This window comes from Podarcis pityusensis (assembly GCF_964106645.2).
Source record: "Podarcis pityusensis genome assembly, chromosome: 10".
In the NCBI taxonomy this organism is placed as follows: domain Eukaryota; kingdom Metazoa; phylum Chordata; class Lepidosauria; order Squamata; family Lacertidae; genus Podarcis; species Podarcis pityusensis.
Window position 1 is genome coordinate 18,591,842 of NC_138035.1, and position 23,614 is coordinate 18,615,455.

The 23,614-nt window shown below is 40.8% G+C and overlaps 1 protein-coding gene and 1 long non-coding RNA gene across 13 annotated transcripts in view; one reads left to right on the top strand and one right to left on the bottom strand.

Moving 5' to 3' along the window:
* The window catches only part of LOC308457616, a 107,176-nt gene extending 94,166 nt beyond the window's left edge, over window positions 1-13,010 (top strand). For 3 of the 6 annotated variants that reach the window (XR_013977028.1, XR_013977029.1, XR_013977030.1), the window contains 2 exons: window positions 11,406-11,626; window positions 12,885-12,992. This is a non-coding gene — a long non-coding RNA (uncharacterized lncRNA). Of the gene's footprint in view, window positions 1-11,405; window positions 11,627-12,884 lie in introns of all 6 variants that reach the window. The other 3 variants (XR_013977026.1, XR_013977027.1, XR_013977031.1) reach the window with 2 other exon arrangements.
* CACNA1C (calcium voltage-gated channel subunit alpha1 C) overlaps window positions 1-23,614 on the bottom strand; it is a gene marked incomplete at its 5' end in the record, with an annotated part of 488,103 nt that overhangs the window by 91,257 nt on the left and 373,232 nt on the right. For all 7 annotated transcript variants that reach the window (XM_080971552.1, XM_080971554.1, XM_080971553.1 and 4 more), the window contains 8 exons: window positions 8,637-8,747; window positions 9,806-9,964; window positions 12,870-13,071; window positions 13,569-13,715; window positions 13,819-13,871; window positions 17,239-17,346; window positions 18,297-18,384; window positions 22,641-22,747. In XM_080971552.1, the coding sequence (XP_080827678.1) occupies window positions 8,637-8,747; window positions 9,806-9,964; window positions 12,870-13,071; window positions 13,569-13,715; window positions 13,819-13,871; window positions 17,239-17,346; window positions 18,297-18,384; window positions 22,641-22,747 (975 nt within the window). The remainder of the gene's footprint in view (window positions 1-8,636; window positions 8,748-9,805; window positions 9,965-12,869; window positions 13,072-13,568; window positions 13,716-13,818; window positions 13,872-17,238; window positions 17,347-18,296; window positions 18,385-22,640; window positions 22,748-23,614) is intronic.

Below are 23,614 nucleotides of genomic sequence, written 5' to 3' on the forward strand. Positions count from 1 at the left end.
TGAAACAGCTTTGTCCCACCATTACAGTTTAGTACTTGCTTTTTCCCAATCAAAAGAAAATGAATCACCCCATGATCAGTTAGTTAATGAAAGCATTGATATAAATATGCAGTAGTTGGCTGGTGTGGAATCTCATTTGTGCAAGGAAAGCAGGCTACTCTTAACTGTTCTAAGTGTACCTGCCAATCGGCTTTTGGTTTCCTTGCCTGCTACGTTCAAGCTAGCAAGAAAGCCCTGGTTTGCTTCTGCAGTAATGGAACCATTGTGTTCTCTAGAGATCACTGCTTTTACATCCCATGAAACAGCTCAAAATGTGATGTCAGGCAAGCCTTGCTGACAACACGGGAAATTACCCACTGGAGCCTATATCAAGTTCTAAGAAGAGACCACCTTTGGAATAGTACTGTAGAAATAGCAATTTTATAACACCAGTATTAACACAAGTGTACTGGCTGCATATATGTTTCCAATCCCAATTCAAGGTGCTGATTTTCATCTATAGAAGCGTATACAGCTCAGAACCACAATGCCCAACTGACCACCTCTCCTGCCAAGAATATATCCAAACCTTAGACATGTAATCAGAGGTGTTCCTCTGCGTGCCTCCTCCAAGAAAGGCTTAGACGTGGCAAAAAGGGAGAGGGCCTTTTTTGGTTGTGGCCCTCTATTATGCAATTCCTTTCTTCATGAGTCCTCCTGGCACCTGAACTGACATTTTTTGGCACCAGGTTAAAGGTTTCCATGTCACCTGGCATTTAATGGAATTTGAAAAGTTTTAAAACTTGGTTGTAAGCCTGGATACTACCCTGTATTAGACTGCTAAACAATTCAGTTAGTAACTATCATCATCATCATCATCATCATCATCATCATCATCACTACTAACAATTGTGGCCTCTGCACAGAGACCTGGTAGAACCTTACCTACAAAGGTGTTCATTGATTCAAACTAGACGATGCTCTGCTACCTCAAACCTCAATAGAAATCATTTATTAGCCACAATAACTCATCTAGTTGGGGCTGAAGGGAATTGGAATCTAACAACATTTGGAGGGCCAACGGTTCCTCATTCCTGGGCTAAATGGATCAGTGATCTGACTCAGTATAAAGCAGCTTCATACGTTCATGCATATTCAAGAAAGAAGACTGTGTCCAGTCAGAGTACCCTAAGCAGGTAAACTCATCTCTGTGTGCAGCTGTGGGCAGGGAAGCCATGTATAATTGGATGTAACCAGACAAGAAATTTATATCACAAGACTAATTCAGATCTGAGTTTTCTGTGTATGCATTTAGCAAGTTAACTTCCACACATTCCCAATTTTTCAGTCATTTATATTTATTCCTATTCTGCCTCTTGCTGTTCACACCAGTGGGTATAGTTTCATGTAATAGAGGATTTTTCTGTCCCTCCTCTTAAGGATACCACAGTCGTTTTCCATTCTGGGTATGCATGCAGGTATTTCAGTATTTGTGCACGTTCAATTCCTATGATGCGTACAAGAGTGCAGTAACAAGCATTACCAGCTTTGGTTAATGTTTCATAATGGGAAAAATAGAAGCTTGTGCTTTTTGAGAGGGACAATACTCAGTTCCATTTCTTTTATTTTTTATTTTTTAATAATGAAGTATTGTACAAGAGTGATTGAGCTCGTACAAGAGTAATAAAAAGGTATTATGCAAAATCGTTGTATTTTTATTACTATTTTTAAGAAGCCTAATTTATTACGCTACATCTTCTGAAGTAAACTCACACATGTACTGTGGGGAGATCTTCAGAAAATAGCTGCACCTAACCAGTTTTTTAAATTAAAATAATAGTAATAAAAAAGCAAAACAATAATTGAATACAACAAAATGGTGCATAATACATGCCATTTACATATTCAAATGGGAAATATACTTTTGATATTTAAATACAGACAAGTGACTAAAATAGCAATGAGAATTGAAATGCTATGGTATTGAATCTTCCCAGAAATACATCTGAGATTCTGGAGGTATTTAATTGCTACCTTGTCTAATAATTTTATAAAAGGTCCCCCACATTGCTGTAAAATTATCACATCTCACAACTTCTGTACACACTCTCCTTTGCTGCATAAGGTTCTCAGCTACTGCAATTACCCACACTTTTGCCCGCCAGCCTTGCATTGTGGCGACATTCAATCACATACCAGCAAATTCAGGTTCCACAATTAGAGCTCCAAATCAGCTCTAATTGTACAACCTGAATTTGCTGGTCTGTGATTGAATGCCACCTAAAAATAGTGACAGTCTGGAGATGCTCAGTGTAACTTTACATGACCTTGAATGGGAGGGGGAAATTTAAAAATAGCCACCTGCAAATTAATTACCACTCCACCCACATCACCATTACAAAGCATAAGATATCATGTGGTATAAATCAGCACCCAATCACAGCAAATCGCAACTCGGATGTAAACCCCACACATGGAGGCCATAAGACAGATACTCAGATGTATGGCATGGTGCTAAATCTCTCTGGCACCAGGTCATGCACACCTAGAGCTCACAAGAGTGAACTTGGGTGATGGGAAACTATGTGAAAGGGTACTTTGCACACAATTGAACACTTTGCACAAAACAGCCTGACTTCCTACAAAGAGGGGAACATGACACTTCCTCTGCCTTGAACCCTAACAGATATCTTGCCCTGGGGCTCTAGATTAGATGGTATTCTCATTTGTGTGCCCATTCGTATTTTCTCACAGATTCATTGTGTAAACTTGGCTCATTTTCATCTACAGCTCATGAAACACATCTCAGTTGAGCCCACTCTTGCATTTTGCAAAAATGGCATAACTGACTTCAACTCTCCAGGCTGTGTTGTGAGAACTTATTGTGCAATGGACTATGTGCAGTTCTGCTACTGTTAATCACTGCCCACTATCACCTAGAATCCATTTGTGTGCCCCCAGGGATATTGTAATTTGTTTTTCTAGTGGTGTCCTTGTTCTCATCTTCGTGCAATACCAACAGAACAACAGTTTTGTCTCTTTTAAATCACACCTGTAAATGGTTTTCTTTCTTTTTCTTTCTTCCTTTCATAATTTGGTCTCTATGTAAACAATATAATGCTGAAGAGGAGTGGGGTACAGAGTTGGCTACATTTTTCTGTGATACTGTGATAGTGGCTTTTAAAAAAAAAAAGTGTGGTAAGGGTGGGATTCTAATTTAACTTACTTAAGAGTAAGCACTATTTATTTAAATGGGACTTAGTGTTGAATAGACATGGTTAGAAATAGATTCCTGCTTAATCTGGCAATGTACATAATTTGTATTTGTTTTAATTATCGTCTATTACCAAGAGCAATGACACTGCCATGGCAATAGCATCTTGTACTGTAGAGCAAACTGTGTGCCTGTGTGTATGGTCGCTAACCTCAAAAACAAAAGAGCTGCCCAGAAAGTTCCATTAAGCATTACTACCTCCCACTACTTCACATACAATGATGGTAGGATACAGGATTAGAAACATAACAATGAATGTTAATGGCTACTGTCATCTTCTCAATTAAGCAGTTCTAGGGAATATACCTTTTTGCAGCACAAGAGATCTGATATCAAAATGAGTTGCAGTTATAATGGCCTGGTTCAGTAAGTTGCCAGGCAGTTCATTTTTTCATGACTGAAGAAATTTGGTCTGCTAAATATTGCTAACACTCACATGAAATCTGATCAGCTGGCAAGCAAGCAAATGGGCCTCAGCTAGAGTGCAAGCGTGATTATTGCAAAAATCATCACAATTCCTACTTCAGACACAAATACTCCATTCCAAATTCCACTCCAGCTGGGGTTACTAAGACAGTATGGCCCACAGAGGTAAGTAAGGGGAGGGGGAGCCTCTACTGTAATGACTACTGCAACTGTCTCCTATGTGCGTTTACACTTTTTGTAATTGGTTGTATACTGCTTAGAAGCTACTTCAGCAATTAGGTGGAATATAAATTAATGAACAATAATGAACAGCAGCAGTTGTGAAGAATGATGAATAATACTGAGCTATTTGTAATTGGGCTGCTGTTAGCAAGAATATAATTATTTGCTATGGAGCCCACACATGGCTTCCATATACACTGGAAAAGGGGCCAGTGTTGGATCCATTGCCACCAATTGTTCTACTATGGCTGATACTCTGTGAAATATCCTTTGCCAAACAGGTTCTACTTAGCTGATTGCAGCTTCTGGAAGCTCATTATCTCTGCTTGGTGTCCATTGCTGTTGATGCCCAGTAACATTCCACAGGATTTGTCTATTTGGGTCTGGCAGGCACATTTTTCAGGATGTGTTGATAGCATATGATTCCATACAATTCTCTTTGGTGGAAATGAAGAGGTTCTATTTGTTTTGCCATTCTACCATGAGTTTGTCTTTGATAAAAGCTCAGAGACCAGCCCACACTTTAAATAATCCAAGGGGGAAGGGCAGTTATAGAGAGCATGATCATGGTGAGAATTTGTATGCATTACAGAAAGAGCAAGCAGCTCAGATACTGCAGGTTATCAACAAGATTTGATTGGACACTTTTGCTTACCCATGTGGAACTTTTTGCTTATCTAATTACTCTTTAAAATATTGATGTAAGCTTGTGTGTTACACAAAATTCTTATTCACACACTCAGATAAAAATTAAAATAGATATTCCAGTATAATACTGATGGTTAGCAGTTTTTGAAAACTATAAGCAGTTATCAGCTATTATCTTCTACCTTAGAAATCTTGCCTAAGAGTCAAATAGCAGGTCAATCTTTTTGAGGTGTTGCAGATGCACTGCTCTATTCAACATCTGCATATGCTGTAAAATGTAATTTAAGTAGTGTGTACTTGACTCTCTTGTAGAAAGATCTGTGGAAGGGTTGGGGTTTTAAGATTGAGATAAGTACGTAGTATTTATTATTTATGAAGATCAGAGAGGGAGATGCTTACACTGAAAAGGATCATGTTCTTGGGTCCCTGCCAGACAAGGGGCAAATATCTCATTGTATGTTGGAGACATATATGTTGGAGATCTTATGGCAGGAAATGGAAAAGGGATAATAGAATCAGGGTGTCATCTCTTTTTCTTGTAACTCAACAGCTTTAGTAACATGATATTGTCTTGTATAGTAGCTTAAGTGTGTAGGTGCTTTAGAGATTTTGAAGAGAAGCAGAGGTTGGAGTTTTGCTTTGTTACAGTGTGACAGCTTATCTCAAGCAGTGAGGACTCTGTTCATAAAATCATAGAACTGTAGAGTTGGAAGGGACCCTGAGGGTCATCTAGTCCAACACCCTGCCATGCAGGAATCTCAACTAAAGCATCCATGACAGATGGCCATCCAACCTCTGCTTAAAAACCTCCAAGGAAGTAAAGTCCACCACCTTCTGGGGGAGTTCGTTCCACTATTGAACAGCTCTTACCATCAGAAAGTTCTTCCTGATGTTTAGTTGTTAGTTGTTAGCTTATTCATCCCATGTCCAGAACAGAAATCAATCCAGCTAATACAGTCAGTATTTGCTGTTGTTTTCAGTCTACAAAAGGTACATAGTTGACAATATTTTTTCCATTTCTATTGTGTTTCCTTTGCATTTAAAGGAATGCCCTTTGCGCTGAAATAAATGATATGGAATAACATAATAATGTATGTATGTATGTATGTATGTATGTAAGATTCTGTCACAGTAGATAGTGAGACAGATAATGCTGTGTTTGTCAGAAGCTGACTGTAGTGAAAAAGAAAAACAGTGCTGCATGCAACAAACATGGGCTGGAATGGAATTCAAATGCCTTCTTACATCCCCATCAGAAGGCACCTTACAAATCATGAAACAATAAACACTGAAACATCAGAATAAACTAAAACTAAAACCCTAAACAGAAGCTGCTAAAATGCTAAAAGCAGCTGCTGATAAAACAAGAAGCTGAGTTAAAACACCTAGACAAACATAAGTTATTACCGGCACTATTTAGGCAAAGAGAACACATTTCAAAGCTGGGGTACCACAACGGAAAACTCCACATCTCCAGTAACCAACCACCTGGCTCCAGCTGGTGTAAGTATCCATAGAAGAAACTCCCCAAACTAGGCTGGTTCATATAGAAACTTGCAATCAATCCTTGAGATATTCTTGTTCCAAGGCTTATAGGTTAGAATCAGTTAACCTCAACTGAAACATATTCAACTGTTTCTCACTGTTTGAGTAAATTTTCATACTGTGGGGATGAGGGTTTTCCTTTGATGAATGAAATACCTTTCCTCTAGGATTATTCATTTTTTGTGCAGCTTCTGTTCCTGCAGGCACAGTTGTGCAAGCACCATCCCACTGGGCTTTTTAAACACTGTGCGAATAATTTTCTATATTAAATAAATAATTAAGCATAATAGCTAATCTGGTGCTTCCCACACCACCACATTGTGCTCACTCATATCATTTTTTAAAAAATAATTCATAATGACATTGTTAAAATTTCAAGTTCTAGTCTTGAAATAAATCTGTCACAATGTTGCAGTAACATGCAAATTCCCTGGATACATTTGCTGAGAAAGTAATGGTCCCTGTTCCATGAAGCTCCTGCCCGTTTCTTTGCACCAGATTTTCCCTGCCAGATTAATTATCTATCTGCTGTGGAATTGGTTAGCCATGTTGCACAATTTCTTTTCAATAAGGTCAAAAAGTAAAGAAGGGGATGGCACATCTCCCGAAACTAACCCAAGAAATGTAGCACCACGTGACACATTAAAGCTCATTGATGATAAACTGTGCAGCTGCCTACTGAGCAATCATGCTGAAAAGATTAGATGTCCATATATATATATATATATATATATATATATATATATGGTTTGGAAGCTCTGTCACCATTTCATAGAGTTATAGCATTGGAAGGTTCCCATAGGATCATCTAGTCCAACCCCCTACAATGCAGGAATCACAGTTAAATAATCCGTGATTTGTATCTCACCATCCTTCTCTCACTCTTCTGTCTCATCCTACAACCCGCTCCCTCTGGCCATTGTCTACTCTATTCCCCTTCTTTTGCATCTTCTCACTCAGCTTCTCAGTCATCAGGTTCTTTGCCTCTGTAACCTCCATAAGAATGGAGGACCAATTTCATCAGTCTGCCTCCTGCAAGCTGATGAATACAAAAGGTTTTATGCAGCCCTAGGGGATTTTTCTGGAGCCTTATCCAGTATCCCTGTTGAGGTCCTGTTCCTTGCCTGTAACAGGGAGATAACCCAGGCTATAGATATGATCACTCCCAAGAATCTCAGTCAAACTGAAGAGTCCTTTAAGCTTCTTGGTACTCTGCAGAGTTGAGAGAAATTGTACAACTGGGTCTGTGATAGGGCTTATTCTGTTGTAGTGATGGTAGCAAATAAATTTTACTCCTATGCTACTATTGTATCCACACAATGCTGGCCTGTGGAGTTACTTCAGGTAGTGAAAGGCCTTTTCCATAGGAATCCAATGGATCAGGTAGTGGACTCCTTGAAAACTGGCCCAAGACACTTTGTTGCCTGAGGCAAACCAGAAAATGGTGTCCCAGCCCCTGGGAATATTAGTTGGTTAAGGGTGCTGAGTTAGAGCATGGATAGAGAATACAGTATCAGGTTCAGTTATGTATTTAAAAATATATTTAATAACAGGCACACTCCTCTCAATAGTCCCAGGACCTCACACCCACAGTTTCTTCTTATCTGCAGTATCCTATGAAATAGTAGGATATTCACTCTCACACAAACTTGGATGTCAGTCTTACAGAGCATGATGAACCATAATTGTATATGAAAAGTAAAATCCAGCTCCATAACAATCTATAAAAACCTGTTACTGACTGTAATTTAAAATCTACTATTCAAATGCAAATGAAGTGCTTCCTGTTTATCAATTCATAGACAAAACACATTTCTACTGGTGTAGTACCAAAAGGCTTCCCAAAATCAGGGATGAAATACTTACAAGTAGAAACCTTTCAAATGCATAGAGACAAAATATATCCTGATTATGGGCCCGACGTATAACCTCCTCTGACCAGTACCAGCTATGCAACAAACTTCAGAGTCTAGGGGCTAAGTCACACATTCATTTTGGAGCTGGATAAATGAGAATGAGGCAGTAGTTTCCTTCAACATTCATGTGGAAGACTGGTCTTTAAAGAGACCCACACTCAGCAGGACCCCGTGTAAAGAAACAAACGTCTTGAAAAAAAAATGTTTTCCAGATGTAGTTATTTTACCATGTTGCAGGCATTCTCAAAAAACCATTTAAAAAATTATATAGGAAATGTCACCTTGTGGGGGCTCTCTGCCTCAAAGACCGTACTGTATGATATGTAGATGTGAAAATACTGAATTACTGCCCAGCTCTAGTGTAAATACTATGAATAATCGCTGGAATTTTGTATTCCTAAGAGGCATGGCTATTCTATCCCTATGCTTAATACAAGAATGAAAGGCTCCTCCAAGCACAGATTGAGACTCCAGTCCAGACAACAACTGCACAAGTCCATCTCCTGAACAGATGATGGAAAAGTGGGAGATAATTCCAGGTTTATTACCTCATTCCAAATCCTCCTGTCCTCCCTTTGACTCCATAGGACAATGAACAGAGAGAAAACCTGAGAGGCAATAGCTACCTTGGGTTTGAAGGCAATTAATTTCAGAACCATCTCGACGGTGAAGAGACCAGTGAAGAGCATGTTGAGGATGTTCATTGCTTCTTTGAAGATGCAACTCTGACCATAGTGCTGAAAAACAAGTCACCTCATTTTTCATTTTTGAAAAGCATATTGTTTGGATAGTACATATATTCACCTTTGCCTTTCTATCTGTTTTCTAAAGAGGTTCTCATTGCCAATAGTTTGTGATTCCTTTATCTTTTAATTAATTCACAGCACAGAGTATGGCTTTCTATCTACTGCAATATGATGACCTCTTTAGAAGCCTGAAGGTTTTTTTCCTTCTTTCTTGCCTTCATGGTAAGAAAGCCAATGCACTGTCTGAGTGGTACTTCCAGCAACCATGGGCAGAGTATTAATAATAATAATAATAATAATAATAATAATAATAATTTATCCTCAGCCTTTTCTCCTGACAGGGACTCTAAGTGGCTTAAAGAGAAAATTAAGAACAGCTAAAAACACAGAAAAATATAATTAATAAACAATTAAACATTGATAGAATTTGAACTATACGTATATACATTTAAAATCTATTAAAACCATACCAATAATTACAATACAACTCATTTCAAATGTATAAAACACTTTTCATCTCAGTTAACTTTAGAACAACCCAGTGACTCCATGCAGTAGGGTAGTAGTATTATTATCCTCATATTATAGTGAGAGGGCTGTGGTTGAAAGAATAATAGTTTGCTGAAAGTTACTTCCTGAGTTTAAACTGGGTAAAATTTGACCTGAGGTTTTTCCAGCCTATATACTACATCACTCATGGGGAAATTTGTTCTTGATTATTGTTCTCCAGCACTATACTCAACTCTCCACCCTCAAATACCTATACCACCTTGTTGTCCACAATTATATATCTAGTAGACAACACTATAGTTATGTTTAAAAAAACATATACCTCAGTTATCAGAATATGTGACAACTGCTAATGTCATAGCCAATAAGTGTCATTTCTAATCACAGCTCTAATCCATAGCAAGCAACAAGTTAAAACAGCTTTTACAGGAGATTCAAAATATTCGCCATTTCCAGCAAGCTATTCAAGTCAGGGAGAATGTTTTCCTGCACGATGAATATTCCAACCACAATGCAATTCCTTTTGACTTCAGACCTACCTGCATGGCCAGGCAGATGGTGTTCAGCAGGATGAGGATGAACATCAAATATTCAAAATAGGTGGAATTCACCACATACCACACTTTGTACTGGTACTGGTTTTTTGGGATATATCTCCGAAGGGGGCGGGCCTTCAGGGCATATTCGACACACTGGCGCTGTTAAGAAACAACAGTGGGTTAGATGATACTTGTGTGACAAAAAAGTTTCTGGACAATTCAACTTAATCTTTTAGATCATAAATTTTCAAAACAGAGGCTCCTGTCCTCTCAGGGTAGGTGATAGCAAAAGACCATTGCAAGTTGGTGTTTTTGTAAATATAGCACAACTTAATAATAACAGAGCCTTGTGGTGTTGTAGATAATAACACGACTTACCGTGGCTAAGCTTTTGTACGGTTCATTGTGCCAGATGTAACCAATGAGACTGCTACTCAGCATTCCACAAGAAGTTATGCTATAATTTGGGGGGGGGGGTTGCCATGTGTCCTCTTTTTCCAGGACACGTCCCTTCTTTCAGGGGTAAAATTTGAGACAGATTGCATGTATTTGCTTTGAATGGCTGTCATAGCGTCCTCTTTTTTGCTCTTCAAAATATGGCAACCCTAGATAAATTGTCAATCTTTAAGGAGTCATAAGATGTACTGTTATTTTTGCTACAACTGACTAATGCTATTCTTCTGGAAATTATCACTGGTGGTAATCAGTTTCTCACACTAAAAAATCAAGCTGTAACAAGAACTTGTGTGCATCATATGTAAGAATCCAGGAGATACCTCTTTAGGAGTAGGAGGAATTTGGGGGTGCTCTATCCACACTTTTAAACACCAGCTGCCACTATCCATAGATTACATCATATAAATTTTGAAAAACAAATATGAAAAACTAGTGGGTTGTATTTAACTCAAAATGGGACAAAAGGGGAGGAGGTGGTAAAAAAAGAAAGAAAAACAAAATATTTCCAAGATAGCTCAAATAAAATCGCAGTCTGCCGATAGATCTGATTGATCAAAAGGCTTTAAAATGCAAATTGGAAAATACTCTGTGTGGCACCCCCTCTCCAATCTCGCTGTAGCCTCCCCAAGGATGGGGTAGGGGAGAAGCAATAAGGGACAGTTCGCCAGTTTTTAACTCTTGGTCTTGTCAGTAAGAAAGTATATCAATTGTGCACTAAAACAGTATTTATCAACGTTTTATCAAAATAGCAGTCCACTTCAATACAAAAAATAAAAAGAGAAAACTTAAAATAAAGCAAACGCCATCCCCCCATTATATCGGGACGGGTGGAATTAACATACAAAAAGGTCCACTTGGCAGGGAAAGTTTAAAAGTAACTTTAAGATTTATAGAAAAGCTCCAAGCAAATTATGTCTCACCACAGCTGGGGAGGACTCTCTTTTTTCATCCCGTCTCACACCGAATATTTTCCAAATCAATCCCAATCGTTCAAAATTTAAATCTTCTGTTTAAATTTCGGCTTTTTATGTTCTGAAAACCCTGCCGCTAAATCCACTCGGAGCCAGAGGCTTCACTTTGTGGAGATAGTGATGGATCCCAGCACTTGCACCTCAATCCTGTCTTTCTTCTCCACTCTTTACAGAGCGATCCAGGAGACAGGAGAGATCGCCCAGAGCGCAGCCAGATCCCATGCACCCAAAACAAATCCTTTCAGGGGTTTTGAGGTCCACAGCACCTTTGTGTGATCTCTATCCCCCCACAAAGCTCATATCTTCCCCGGAGGGCTAGATCTGCGCTCCGTCGTAGTCGGTGACAAACCAGGAAGATGACAATTAATTTCAGTGGGTCTCCTCTAAGTAACAGGTAGTTGACTACAACCCAGTGTGTGTCTACAATAAGTTGGTGGTGGCTCAAATATGTTTGCATTTGGGACCTGCAACAAGATGATGCATTGTATATTCACATTCTAACAGGAATATTTCTATACAGCATTCCAGCCAGTCAGCCATGCCCTTTCTCCAGGATACTCCAGGATACTCCATTGCACTCTTTATTAGCTTTATTATACACCTGCAATCCTCAGGGTTTCTCCACCATGCTCTTGTTTCTCACTGGCTCTGTTTTGACTCAAATCCTGTTGGCACTCATCAGCTGAGTTTGTTATAAGAATATATTTTCATAAACACGCTAGTGAGCTACAAAAATGCCATTTTCTCCCAAGAAGACAGCCAATGAAAGAAGGCTGAAGTACAACATGGAATCTCTTGGATCTCTAAGTTGCAGAATGCAGGTGGTGTAGAATGCAGCTGATAGGCTGGTACCACGTGTCACCAGTCCTCAAAGCTACACTGGCTGCCACTTAGCTACTATGCCCAACTCAAGGTATTAGCATATAAAGCCCTAAATGACTTAGGACCGAAGTACCATATCAGACCCTATAAATGGCAACTGATAGGGTTTCCATATTTCAAAAAGTGAAAATCCAGACACAAAAGTTGTTGAGAGAGTTTTGAGCTATTTTAAAGGATATCTATACTTCTGACATGAGTTGCCATATGTCTGGATTTTCCCAGACATTTAAGCAATTTCCGTCTGAGTGCTGTTTCCAAGGGTCAAATCCTGGCTATGTCCAGAAAATTCTGGATGTAGGGCAGCCCTAAGAACTGAGCCTTGTTGAAGATGCTGCCACTGAAGGTGAGGGCTGCCTGGTTGGTGTTGATTCGTCATAGATATTGACCCATAGCAGGACCTTTTTACTGGCCATTTCCCATTTGTGGAATGCCCTCCCTAGTGAGATGAGTCTGTTCCGTCATTACTGACTTTCAGGAAAATTTCCAAAACATGTGTTAACTGCCCTGGGCTCCTTTGGGAGGAAGGGCAGGGTATAAAATCAAATATATCTCTTCACCTTCCAACCAAAATTTCCCACAAGGAACTTTCTCTCCTCAGTGAACAGAACCATCAACTTGTTTAAAGATATGTGGCATCAGAATTAGGCTTGTACATTAGCTTCTATCAAAAACATTACTTTACCTATTAGAAGAATTTTACCTACTAAAGGAATGTATTTTATTTCTTTGGCCACACCATGGAGCACTTATATTACCTGGTTCTTGTCCAGCTCACAGTTCTTGTACTCCTGCTCTCCTTGCTCCTGAAAAGTGACGATGACGAAACCAACGAAGATGTTCATCATGAAGAAAGCGATGATGATGATGTAGATAATGAAGAAAATAGAGATCTCCACCCTGTGGTTATAAATGGGCCCCACATCTTCCATATGGGAATCAATGGATCGGTACAGCAGTCTAAAAAAAGGAGAGAACCCAAGACAGACACTAAGGGCACTTCCAGGAGCCCCTAGCTGCAGGGATTGGGTACACTGATCTGAGGAGTGCTTCTGTCCACACTAGACTCTGCAAATCACAAGGCTGACAGCAACGAGTATAGGAGTACCTTGAACTGTACAGTCTGTGTCACCAGTTTCAGACAACAAGTACGGAAGCATCCCAAGATAAAAGAATGATCCCTGCTGTCATCCAGGATACTTCCTGAGCTGCTAGAAGCATGCATAAGAAGGCAATATCTGAACATGGCATTAGAAAGTTTCCAGGTTTTGGCATATTGAACCTGTCTTGTGAATGCTTCATTAAGTGTCAAAAATGAAAGTCATAATCTCTTGTAGAACTTTTGAAAAAGGGGGTTGAACTAAGACGATATAATTTGTTCATGCTGATGCATTCTCAAGGCTCCTTTTGAGTCCACCAAATAAAAATGGTTTTATGAATTAGCCTTATGTACTCACTCTGGCCAGCCTTCAAATGTTGAAACAGTGAAGAGGGCCATCATGGCAGTGAGGACATTGTCAAAATCAAATTTGCTGTTCTCCCAACTTCGAGCCTGGATAATTGGTTGAGACACTTCTCCATCCTTGTAGGTGATAAAATTGCCCCTGTTAGGAGAAGGAAGGAAAAGGGAGAAACAAATATACAGCAATGAGTTTTTTGTGTTGGGTCCAGTTAGTATGGAATGCTGATCAGAGATGATGCGCTCACCTGCACTCTGCTTCTGTTTGCTTGGAGCTATCAGTGCAACTATATAGTTTGCCCTGGACGAGGATAAAAACAGAAAAATCACCATTAATTACTGATCACTGATTTTTAGTGTCACATGAAAAAATAATTGCTTTGTGTTTTCTTTATCTATTAGCATTTTAAATGTTAAATACATGTAGCTATTGCCCTGCCCACCACATTGTTTGGACCAAGGCCATATCTCTTTCCTTATATTGATTTCCTTGCATTTGATTTTTGAACTAAGTCACAGAGCCTGTATGTGGGACATCACAACACAGATCGGTTAGAGTAGAGTCTAGTTAAGTTGGTGGTGGTAGTAGTTGTTGGCACCAGTCTGTCTCAGAAGACAATGAAAGGGTGTGCCTTTAGGGGTAAAGTCAAACTGTTTGAGAATTACAAGTGCCTGCTGTGGCTATAGAGACCAATACGGGAGAGACAGGTTTTATTACAGGTGGGACAGAAGGAGGTATCCAGTTTTTCTGCTACAGGTACACCATGGTGTTTCTACTCTCTGCACTCCTCCCAGTGGCCATTCCTCATCTGGTCACTGCTGTGGATACACAACCTGACTGTCTGTCTCCAGGCACTGTGATCATCTACAAGTGTTTCCCATATGGCAAGGTTATTGTTGCCAGGATTCCTGTTACGTTTGCAGACACCTTCGTAACACAGAGTTAGTCTGCCAACAGGCCTAGTACCGGAAGCCAGCTCCCCATAGAGCATGTGCTTGGGGATGCTGCAATCTTCCATTCTGTGTACATGACCAAACCAGTGTAGCTGTCACTGAGACGTTAAGTGTGAATATGCTGGAATGTGGATTTGATAGAGCACTTTTTTGTTTGAGATTTTGACCTGTCATGTTGTGCAATTCCATAAAGCAGCAGGCTCAACATGTAAGCCTGGTAGACCTTCATCTTAGGTATTGGTCATTAGCATCACATTGTGAGTCGAGGACCCGTCACCCACATAGGATTATAATAAGTCACAAAGACACATTATTTTAGGTTAATGGGCTAAATTAGGCCACAACTTTATTAGTTACAGCATGTGAGTGGTATTGGCTTTGGATAAAACAGCAATAAATGACTCCACCCCGCTCATCGGGGAGCCATTTCAGGGATTAACAACCAATGGGAGGAGCTTGTTGATGCAAATACAACAGGAAGCTTCCCCATGACATCACCGGGGGTCATGTCACCACCAGCAGGGCATCGGACAGGATCCATGACCGCCGGATTTCTTTAACGGAATACCCAAAAGAGGAGGGGTAGATGATGGCCATACCCAATCCTCCAACACAGTACACATATTCCAATGCCTAATCGCCAATACCAAAAAAGTTGTGACGAGTTGCTACAAGGTAGGCGAAAAAACCAAGAGGCTGGTACCAATTTGCCAAATGGATAAAAAAAAGTCAACCAACTGAAGTCCATAGCAAGGTCAATATGAAGAGAAAGCTGACCTAAAAGGGAGGGAGGGAGGGAGATCCGATGCAAGCAGGAACCGACTGGAGTCAGAGCGCTGCCATGGCTGCTTAAATGCAGCTAAACCCCGCTCACCAGCTGGCCCTATTGGTCGGCTGAAAGGTTTGGCCACGGCAGCAGAGGCAATCAGAGGTAGGGAGCCGAATACGCCTCCCTGCCGCTGCGGGAAGCTGCTCCCGCTCACAACTCCTCCCCTCTAGGAGGAGGAGATGCCTTCTCCCATACCATTATGGAGAGGTAAGCCTTTGCTGTAGCTGCCTTGCTAATACACTTGTTCAGCAGTAGTTACTGCAAGTTTGTGAAGGTTTTTTTATATTGTTCTTTAAAACAAAAATGTGCCTATATTGAAAACAAACTTGACCTTTCCTTTGCATCTTTAAGAAATCAACTTTTTAAAATGGTTGAGCTCATGCTCCCATCACGGATCAACATATCCTATAGAAATACATTGTGTTTACATTGACTTAATTTTTTGCATTTACTAATTGGTCAAGGAATATATTCTTTAGGTTTGTTTTATTCCCAAACTTGAAGATGGCATAAGACTCAATATCTTTTATTCCAAAGGCAAATCATTCTAAATTATGTGGTGCACCTCCTGTTTCAGAGACCCTTCCCTGAATTCATAACTTTTACACATCCTTTGTTGAGGATACCATATTACATGCTCTCCCCCCTGCCTCTATTTGTCTGAAGGAATATCCTATGAAGTGGAACTGTTGCAGGGGGCACAGTGATGGTGGAGAAAACATGCACATCTCTATTCCCCAACCCCGCCCCCAATATGTTCAAATAATGTACATAGATGTTTCTGAAAACAATAGGGGCATTTGAAACATGATAAAAATGTTTCCTGGAAAATAGCTGCAAAAGGGAAGGAATCAAAGCTAGGGTTCACCAACCTTTTTGGAACAGTGGGCACATTTTGAATTCTGAGAAAGTCCTGTGAGTGCCAGTCACAAAATGGCTACTGTGGGGGGCATGGCATAACTAAAAATTAGAGAGTGTACAGCAACTGCTTCTACACACACACACACACACACACACACACACACACAGTCAGACAACCTCATGCTTGCCATGGGAAGTCACCTATGTCCTTCTGGTCATGTCAATGGAGATCTCATGTTAATTCCACCCCGCTCCACACACAAACTAATGCTGTTGTTCTCCAGTAACAATAGGAAGCATTCCTCAGTACCAGGAAAAGTAAACAACACATAATGTCTCTCTTGCGTATTCTGACTACACACAGGTCACAGACACATGCATCTCTCCCACACGCTAATACACTTCACATATACACATCCACCTCTCCCTTTCTGCCCAAGTGTATCTTTCCCTCCCGCTCTAATGGATCACACACCACACACACCTCTCTCCCTCTCCCACACCCACACACTGTATACATCTCTCGCAGACCACATAAGCCTACATCTCTCTCCCTGTCCCACACACACAGGCCACACACACCTCTGCCTTATTCTCTGCCCAAGTGCATCTCTTTTAATCGCACACACAGAGAGCGCATACTTGGGCACTCCCTCCTGGCATTCAGAAAAATCCCTCCACAGGTGATGGAAGTGCCCACCATTAAAAAAAATTAAAATACAAAGGGGCCACTAGTCTGGCACCCATGAACCCCGGATTGACAATCCCTGGTCTAAGATAACAGGAAAGGGAACAATTTGGGCTTGGCCCTAATTCTAAATCTTGATCCAAAGATGAACATCCAGACACTCCACTCTACCAAGTTTAAGGTAACCAGGTAAGTCACTTTAATATTACTGTGAGGCAATACTGAATATATGCAGAGTATCAGGCTATGCTTCACCACCACCACCCCCTGACATCTGCAAATTGTTTTCCAATAACTAATGAGGAAAAAGTGAGAAATAGGTTCCAGGGCATATACCTTGAACAACTGGACTCCAATGCAGGCAAACATGAACTGCAACAGCGTGGTGACAATCACAATGTTCCCTATGGTACGTATGGCTACAAACACGCACTGAACCACATGCTGCAAAGAAAGACAGAAATGAGTGAGTTAAATGCTTGCTTTTTAAATGGTTTTAGGGTTTGATGTAAATAAATGAATGAATGAATGTAATCTTGTACTGCCATCTTCCTGTAAGTCCACATGGTATCTCTATGAAATAGAAAAGGAAATCCATGGTCTGTAGACTGTGCACTTGTAAACAAAAAGCAAGTGTCATTATCCTCGCTATGCCACAATAGGTAGAATTGTCTGTCTTTCCTACAACTGGATGACATTATGTCTCCAAAGCAGTGGTAGTTGTGGCAAATTGAACCCATGAGCTGCATAAGACCCCAAAGAGTGTGTGTGTGTGTGTGTGTGTGTGTGTGTGTGTGTGAAGGAGGGAGGAGCAGTTTTTGCCGCATCACAGGATGGCCAAGTCCACACTGGCTGGGATCCTGAGCAGTGCACAGGAATACACAAATCCTTGCAATACACAGATTCTCCCCTCTTCTGTCACACTGCTGGACATGCTGCTACTCAAAAGCCAGTTTCCAAGGTTCTGCCATATTCCAGGATCATAAAGAATTGGAACCAGAGTAGAAGAGCTCTTTGAATTCTTTGAGACAAAGTAAGTAGATTGAAATCTTGGAAAGATGTTAAGATGGAGCAAAACCAAACTTTTACCCCAGCAGCTAGTGTTAAACCCACTCTAGTGATGCCCTTAAATGTGCCCTCTGCTTTCTGCAATAAAAATGGCAGGCTGTCATTAATGCTTATGAAGAAATGAAAAATACAATGTTGCCTTGAGGGCAAAATCAGCTTTCACCCACAACGAACCCTTGGTCATTGTCTATGCACAGCAAAGATATGCATTATATCCCACTAAAATCAGGAGAATGGAAAACCAATTTATTTATCTACTTGCTCTAGAGTAGTGATGTAAAGCCACATAAAGCAAGTTAACATCTAATCTTTATATGTCTTCTAACCTTTAATCCTTTGGCTCTGTTGATAGCCCTCAGTGGTCTGAGCACTCGCAAGACTCGTAGTATCTTCACTACGTTGATGGCACTAGACCTGGAAAAGAACAGCAGTAGGAGATCAAGCTTTACAATTCTTGTGGGAATAATCTATGGACTAACAGTGGCCTTTAGTTGAAGTTCAATGTGCATTACAACTTGTAATTTATGTCTGCGCAGAACGCGAACCCAGATCTCACTGATCAATACTACCCCACTATCTGCTACATCATACTACCTTTCTTCTAGGTTGTTCTCTTCAGAGAAATGTTTGCAGAATATATGACTAGCATTAACAAAAGACACAAAACTTTCCCCATAGCATTTTCATTGACTAGCTAGATACTGTACTATAGAGACACACACAAAAAAAGTGGCAACATGGTATACCTATTTAAATAATCTAAAATACAAGCAATTCAATTTGTGATAGAAGAATTATATGCTTTGGTATACTTATGTTTTTTAATCATTCATAAACCTTGAATGTGCCATCTTATTATTTAATAGTTTATGGGCCCTGGCAACAGAGATTTTGTTCATTTGATTGCTGTATATTGCAAGGCAGATGTACCATGGTGGCTAAAGAAGGTGGGAATATTTCACAGTAGCATTAACTTATTCTTTTGATATTTATATTGTCTCAAGCCTTAATTTTTAACGGCATTGTGCACTTTCTTTTTCTTTTTCTGCAATTTAGTAGTCTACTAGTTTAGATACTGAATTTATGAGTAAGTCACTGGGGGGTAGGGGAAGTAACTGTTGGCTACTCTGTTGTTGAACTGAATACAGAATATTGTGTTGGCAAAAAAGGGGAAATAGGGACTCCTTTGGACAGAACAGGCTGCCAAATGTAATGCAGACATATTACAAAAATGGTGCCAAGCTGCAGTCATCGCAGGGCAGTGTAAGATAAGGGTGCTATGAAGCACTTCACCAAAATGCCAATTCAGAGAAAGCAGCATGTCAGGTAACTCTCCAGTGACTTGTGCTTTTAAAGGCACTTCACTCAACCTACAGCTTGCTTCCACCTAGAACTAAGTACTACAAATCCAGTATAGACACAGCTTAGTCCCTGCTGACTTCAGTAGGCTGATAGAGCTAGGTCAGTATGTTGAAGAGGCAATTTTCTTTCTGTTCTTTAATCCCCCTTTCTCTTAATTAGGATTATTTATTTCACAAACTGCTTGTGTCCTTGTTACCTCCCTCATCCTAATAATGACTAATAATAATAATAATAATAATAATTTATTTGTACCCTGCCCATTTGGCTGGGTTTCCCCAGCCACTCTGGGCGGCTTCCAAGAAAGACCAAAAATACACTAAGATGTCACACATTAAAAACTTCCCTGATGTCTTCTGAATGTCAGGTAGTTGTTTATCTCTTTGACATCTGATGGGAGGGCGTTCCACAGGGCGGGCGCCACTACCGAGAAGGCCCTCTGCCTGGTTCCCTGTAGCTTTGCTTCTCGCAATGAGGGAACCTCCAGAAGGCCCTCGGCGCTGGATCTCAGCATCTGGGCAGAACAATGGGGGTGGAGATGCTCCTTCAGGTATACTGGGCCGAGGCTGTTTAGGGCTTTAAAGGTCAACACCAACACTTTGAATTGTGCTCGGAAACGTACTGGGAGCCAATGTAGGTCTTTCAAGACCGGTGTTATGTGGTCTCGGCTGCCGCCCCCAGTCACCAGTCTAGCTGCCGCATTCTGGATTAGTTGTAGTTTCCGGGTCACCTTCAAAGGTAGCCCCACGTAGAGTGCATTGCAGTAGTCCAAGCGGGAGATAACTAGAGCATGCACCACTCTGGCAAGACAGTCTGCGGGCAGGTAGGGTCTCAGCCTGCGTACCAGGTGGAGCTGGTAGACAGCTGCCCTGGATACAGAATTGACCTGTGCCTCCATGGACAGCTGTGAGTCCAAAATGACTCCCAGGCTGCATACCTGGTCCTTCAGGGGCACAGTTACATAGCAATCTCTTACCAAGAATATTCCAATCTTCTCCTTTCTGGTGTTTCTCATCATCTCATCTTGGTCCCCTAATATCTATCCAGAATTATGCTGAAAAAACATTCATCTCTCTCACTACTCTAATCACTAGACAGCCCTTCTTAAATCTTTACAGTTTTCCTGTCTGCTACCAGATCCAGCACAAGCTACTGGTCCTTACCTTAAAAGCCCTTTATAGTCTTGTTCCCTCTTCTCATTCTGATTTATTTTCCTGATATGTTTCTGCCCATGACCTTTGCTCCTCCACTTCCATTACCTTCAGATGTCTGCAAGTCTCTTGTTCCCTCAAAAGACTTTCCCCTTTATCACCTGGTGTCCTGTATGCTTGAACTGCCTCCCAGAGTATCTGCGTGAATCCTATTTCTGTCATTTCCTTCAGGTTTGAAACACAAACTGATAAGGTCTGAGTGAAACCCTCCTCAACACCCACATTTTCCATGAAGCTTTTGGTCCAAACTCCTAGTTTGCAAGTCTTATTGCAGCTAAGTGTGCTTTCAGATGGGGTTTTTATATTGCAAATGGGTCGTGAAGGTCTGGTTTTTCTGTGTGCACATTTGGTATGTTAGCTTCCACACATTCCCATTTTTTTCAGTCATAGATATGCTTTGGTATTTTGCCACTTGCTGTCCACACCAGTGGAAGGAGCTTGACAGAATGTATCTGGATTGTGGGTTCCCCCACTCCCCTCAGTCACTCCTCCCATGCTCTCCAGTGGTTTCTTCTGTTCTCAGCATGCATGCAGGTGTACATGCATGAGGGTGTACAGCTTTTTAAAAAAATCACAAAAACGCAAAAAGGAAATGTAAGCCTTGGTTGCCATTTTGCACAATGAAAAAAATGGAGAAGGGGGTAATATCTATTTCCATTTTATAATAAATTAATGAAGAAGAAGAAGAAGACATTGCTCATCTGTCTGGGTTTCCCAAGCCACTCTGGGTGGCTTCCAACACATATGCAAGACCTCAGGATTATGTTTTTATAAGTGTGTTATTTAGCTGATTTGGGACCTTTGCCAGACATCCTTTTTATTGTGCATATATAATTATTTGCACTCTCAAAATATTTTGCCATGACCACATGGCAAAAGAAGCAATCTGTGTGTTGTCTGAAGCTTCCAGCAGCTATCCCAAAACTGTTCATATAAGGAATGTTCCTCCCCTGCCCCACTATCACCTTCAATACACTATGGCACTATGGCAATGTGCTACACTGATGTCACTTATTTGTGAGGTAGCCATTCCCACATACTTTCTGCTTATGCTGTTTTTGTGGAACTGAGCAAAGGTTTAGCACAGCAATCACAGCCTGAAACTTAAAACTGCAAAAATATGAAAGTATTGTGGAGTCCTGGTGTCACAGTACAAATAACCTATGCTTAAATAGATAGGAAGAGGTAAAATTGCTGTGCACCTGCTTTCTTTTGATGCCCGGTGCTGGCTACTCTGCTACACACACACACACACACACACACACACACACACACACAGAGAGAGAGCAATTCAACATCTAGGTGTCATACAGTGATCTGGAGCATGGTGCCATAAGTAAACTGATGACAAGGAACTCTTATCTGCCCATTTCATCAGAATCAGGAGAGGCTATGAAGGTGTCAGGCAGGTGTCTGGAAGCAGTGATGGACTGGATAGTGGCCAAAAAAATGAGGCTGAATCCTGGTAAGGCAGAAGTGCTTTGTGTAAGTGGTTCTCATGTCTGATGTAAAACTGTTCTGGGAAGGGTTGAACTTCCTGTTAAGAAACAGGTTTGCACTCTGGGAATACTCCTGTATTCCAGATTGCCAATGGAGTCTCAAACAGCTTCTGTGGCTAGGTATGCTTTTGCCCAGCTTAGGCAGATTTGCCAACTAAGTCTGTTCCTGGATGATGATAGCTTGACCTCGGTTATCCATGCTCTGGTGACCTCCTGCCTGGACTACTGTGATGCACTCTACTTAGGGTTGCCCTTGAAGATTAGAGGCTGCAGCTAGTGCAGCATTTGGTGCTAGGTTGGTAATTGGGGCAACATGATGGGACCATGTGTCACCTGTCCTAAAAGCTCTGCTACTGAGCTACTGGGTCATATTCAAGGAACTAGACAGCTTGGGACTCAAGTACCTAAAAGAGTACTGCCTGGGGGCTGCCTGGTTGGTGTTGCCCCGAGACAGGCCCTTTTCAGTGATGCAGTTGTAGAACATCCTCCCTAGTGAGGTGTGTCTTGTTTCCTTTTTTTATTGACTTTCCCCTTTGTTCCATATCCTCTTCCCCACTCTTTATAAACACTAGATTTTCCCAGCTGAAAATAGCTCACTCACTGGATCCCAAAGGAGATGAGAGAAACGCTAACCACCAGCAGGTCCAGGATGTTGAAGTAGTTCCTGCAGAAGGAGCCTTTGTGAAGGAAAGCTCCATAAGCAGTCATCTGCAGGCAATCACATGGAGACACAAACAAACTTTGCTGTTAGCGCTTGCCACAAGTTCTTGCTTACAGCAGGCAGAGGAAGGAGTAATGTAACACTGCAGAACAGTGCAAGGTTTTAAGTGCAAAGTTTCATTAAAAAAGAGGTGAAAAGAAGAGATAGGTTTTTTTTGGGGGGGGGGGGGAACATAGGTAAGGAAAGGTTGCAAATAGTGTCCAGCCCTTGGATGTTACATTGCATATTGGAAATTACATAGACTGGAAATTACATTCTCCCATGTAAGCAGCTCCACATATTATCATTTACTTTTATCTTCCTCTATGTACTTTCTTTGGTGGAAGTTAGACTAATGATAGCAAGATGAAGGGTTTTTTTTCATAGTGGCCCCATCACTGTGAAACTCTTTCCCAAGAGAGGCCTACTAGATCTAAGACCTAGCAGTTTTTAGCAAGGCTGTCATTTTTTTTAAGCATTACTCATTCAGGCTGAATTGAGTATTAAATCCCTGCTCCTGTCTTACTATTATAGTTTTGTCAATATAGTTCAATACAAATTAGATTACTTCTCTTAATACTAGTATCACAAAGGCTACCACCTGCCTGCAAAAAAAAGGATCTCCACACTGGAATTTACAAACTGAGGTGGGTCTGAAGCAAAATTTGCAACCTGTCCCAGTTTTGAAACACTTAAAATAGTGGTTGAGAAGTGTTATCTAGATCATATCAGAACTGAGCTCTCCAATGATAGCTTTTTCAAGTAACATTTTCCTCTAGAGAGCAAAAAGTCAAATGCCAATACATACTCTTCCTTATGTATGCTTCAGCAGGTAAAGACATGCACAGAATCTATAACTGTAGCAATTATATTCA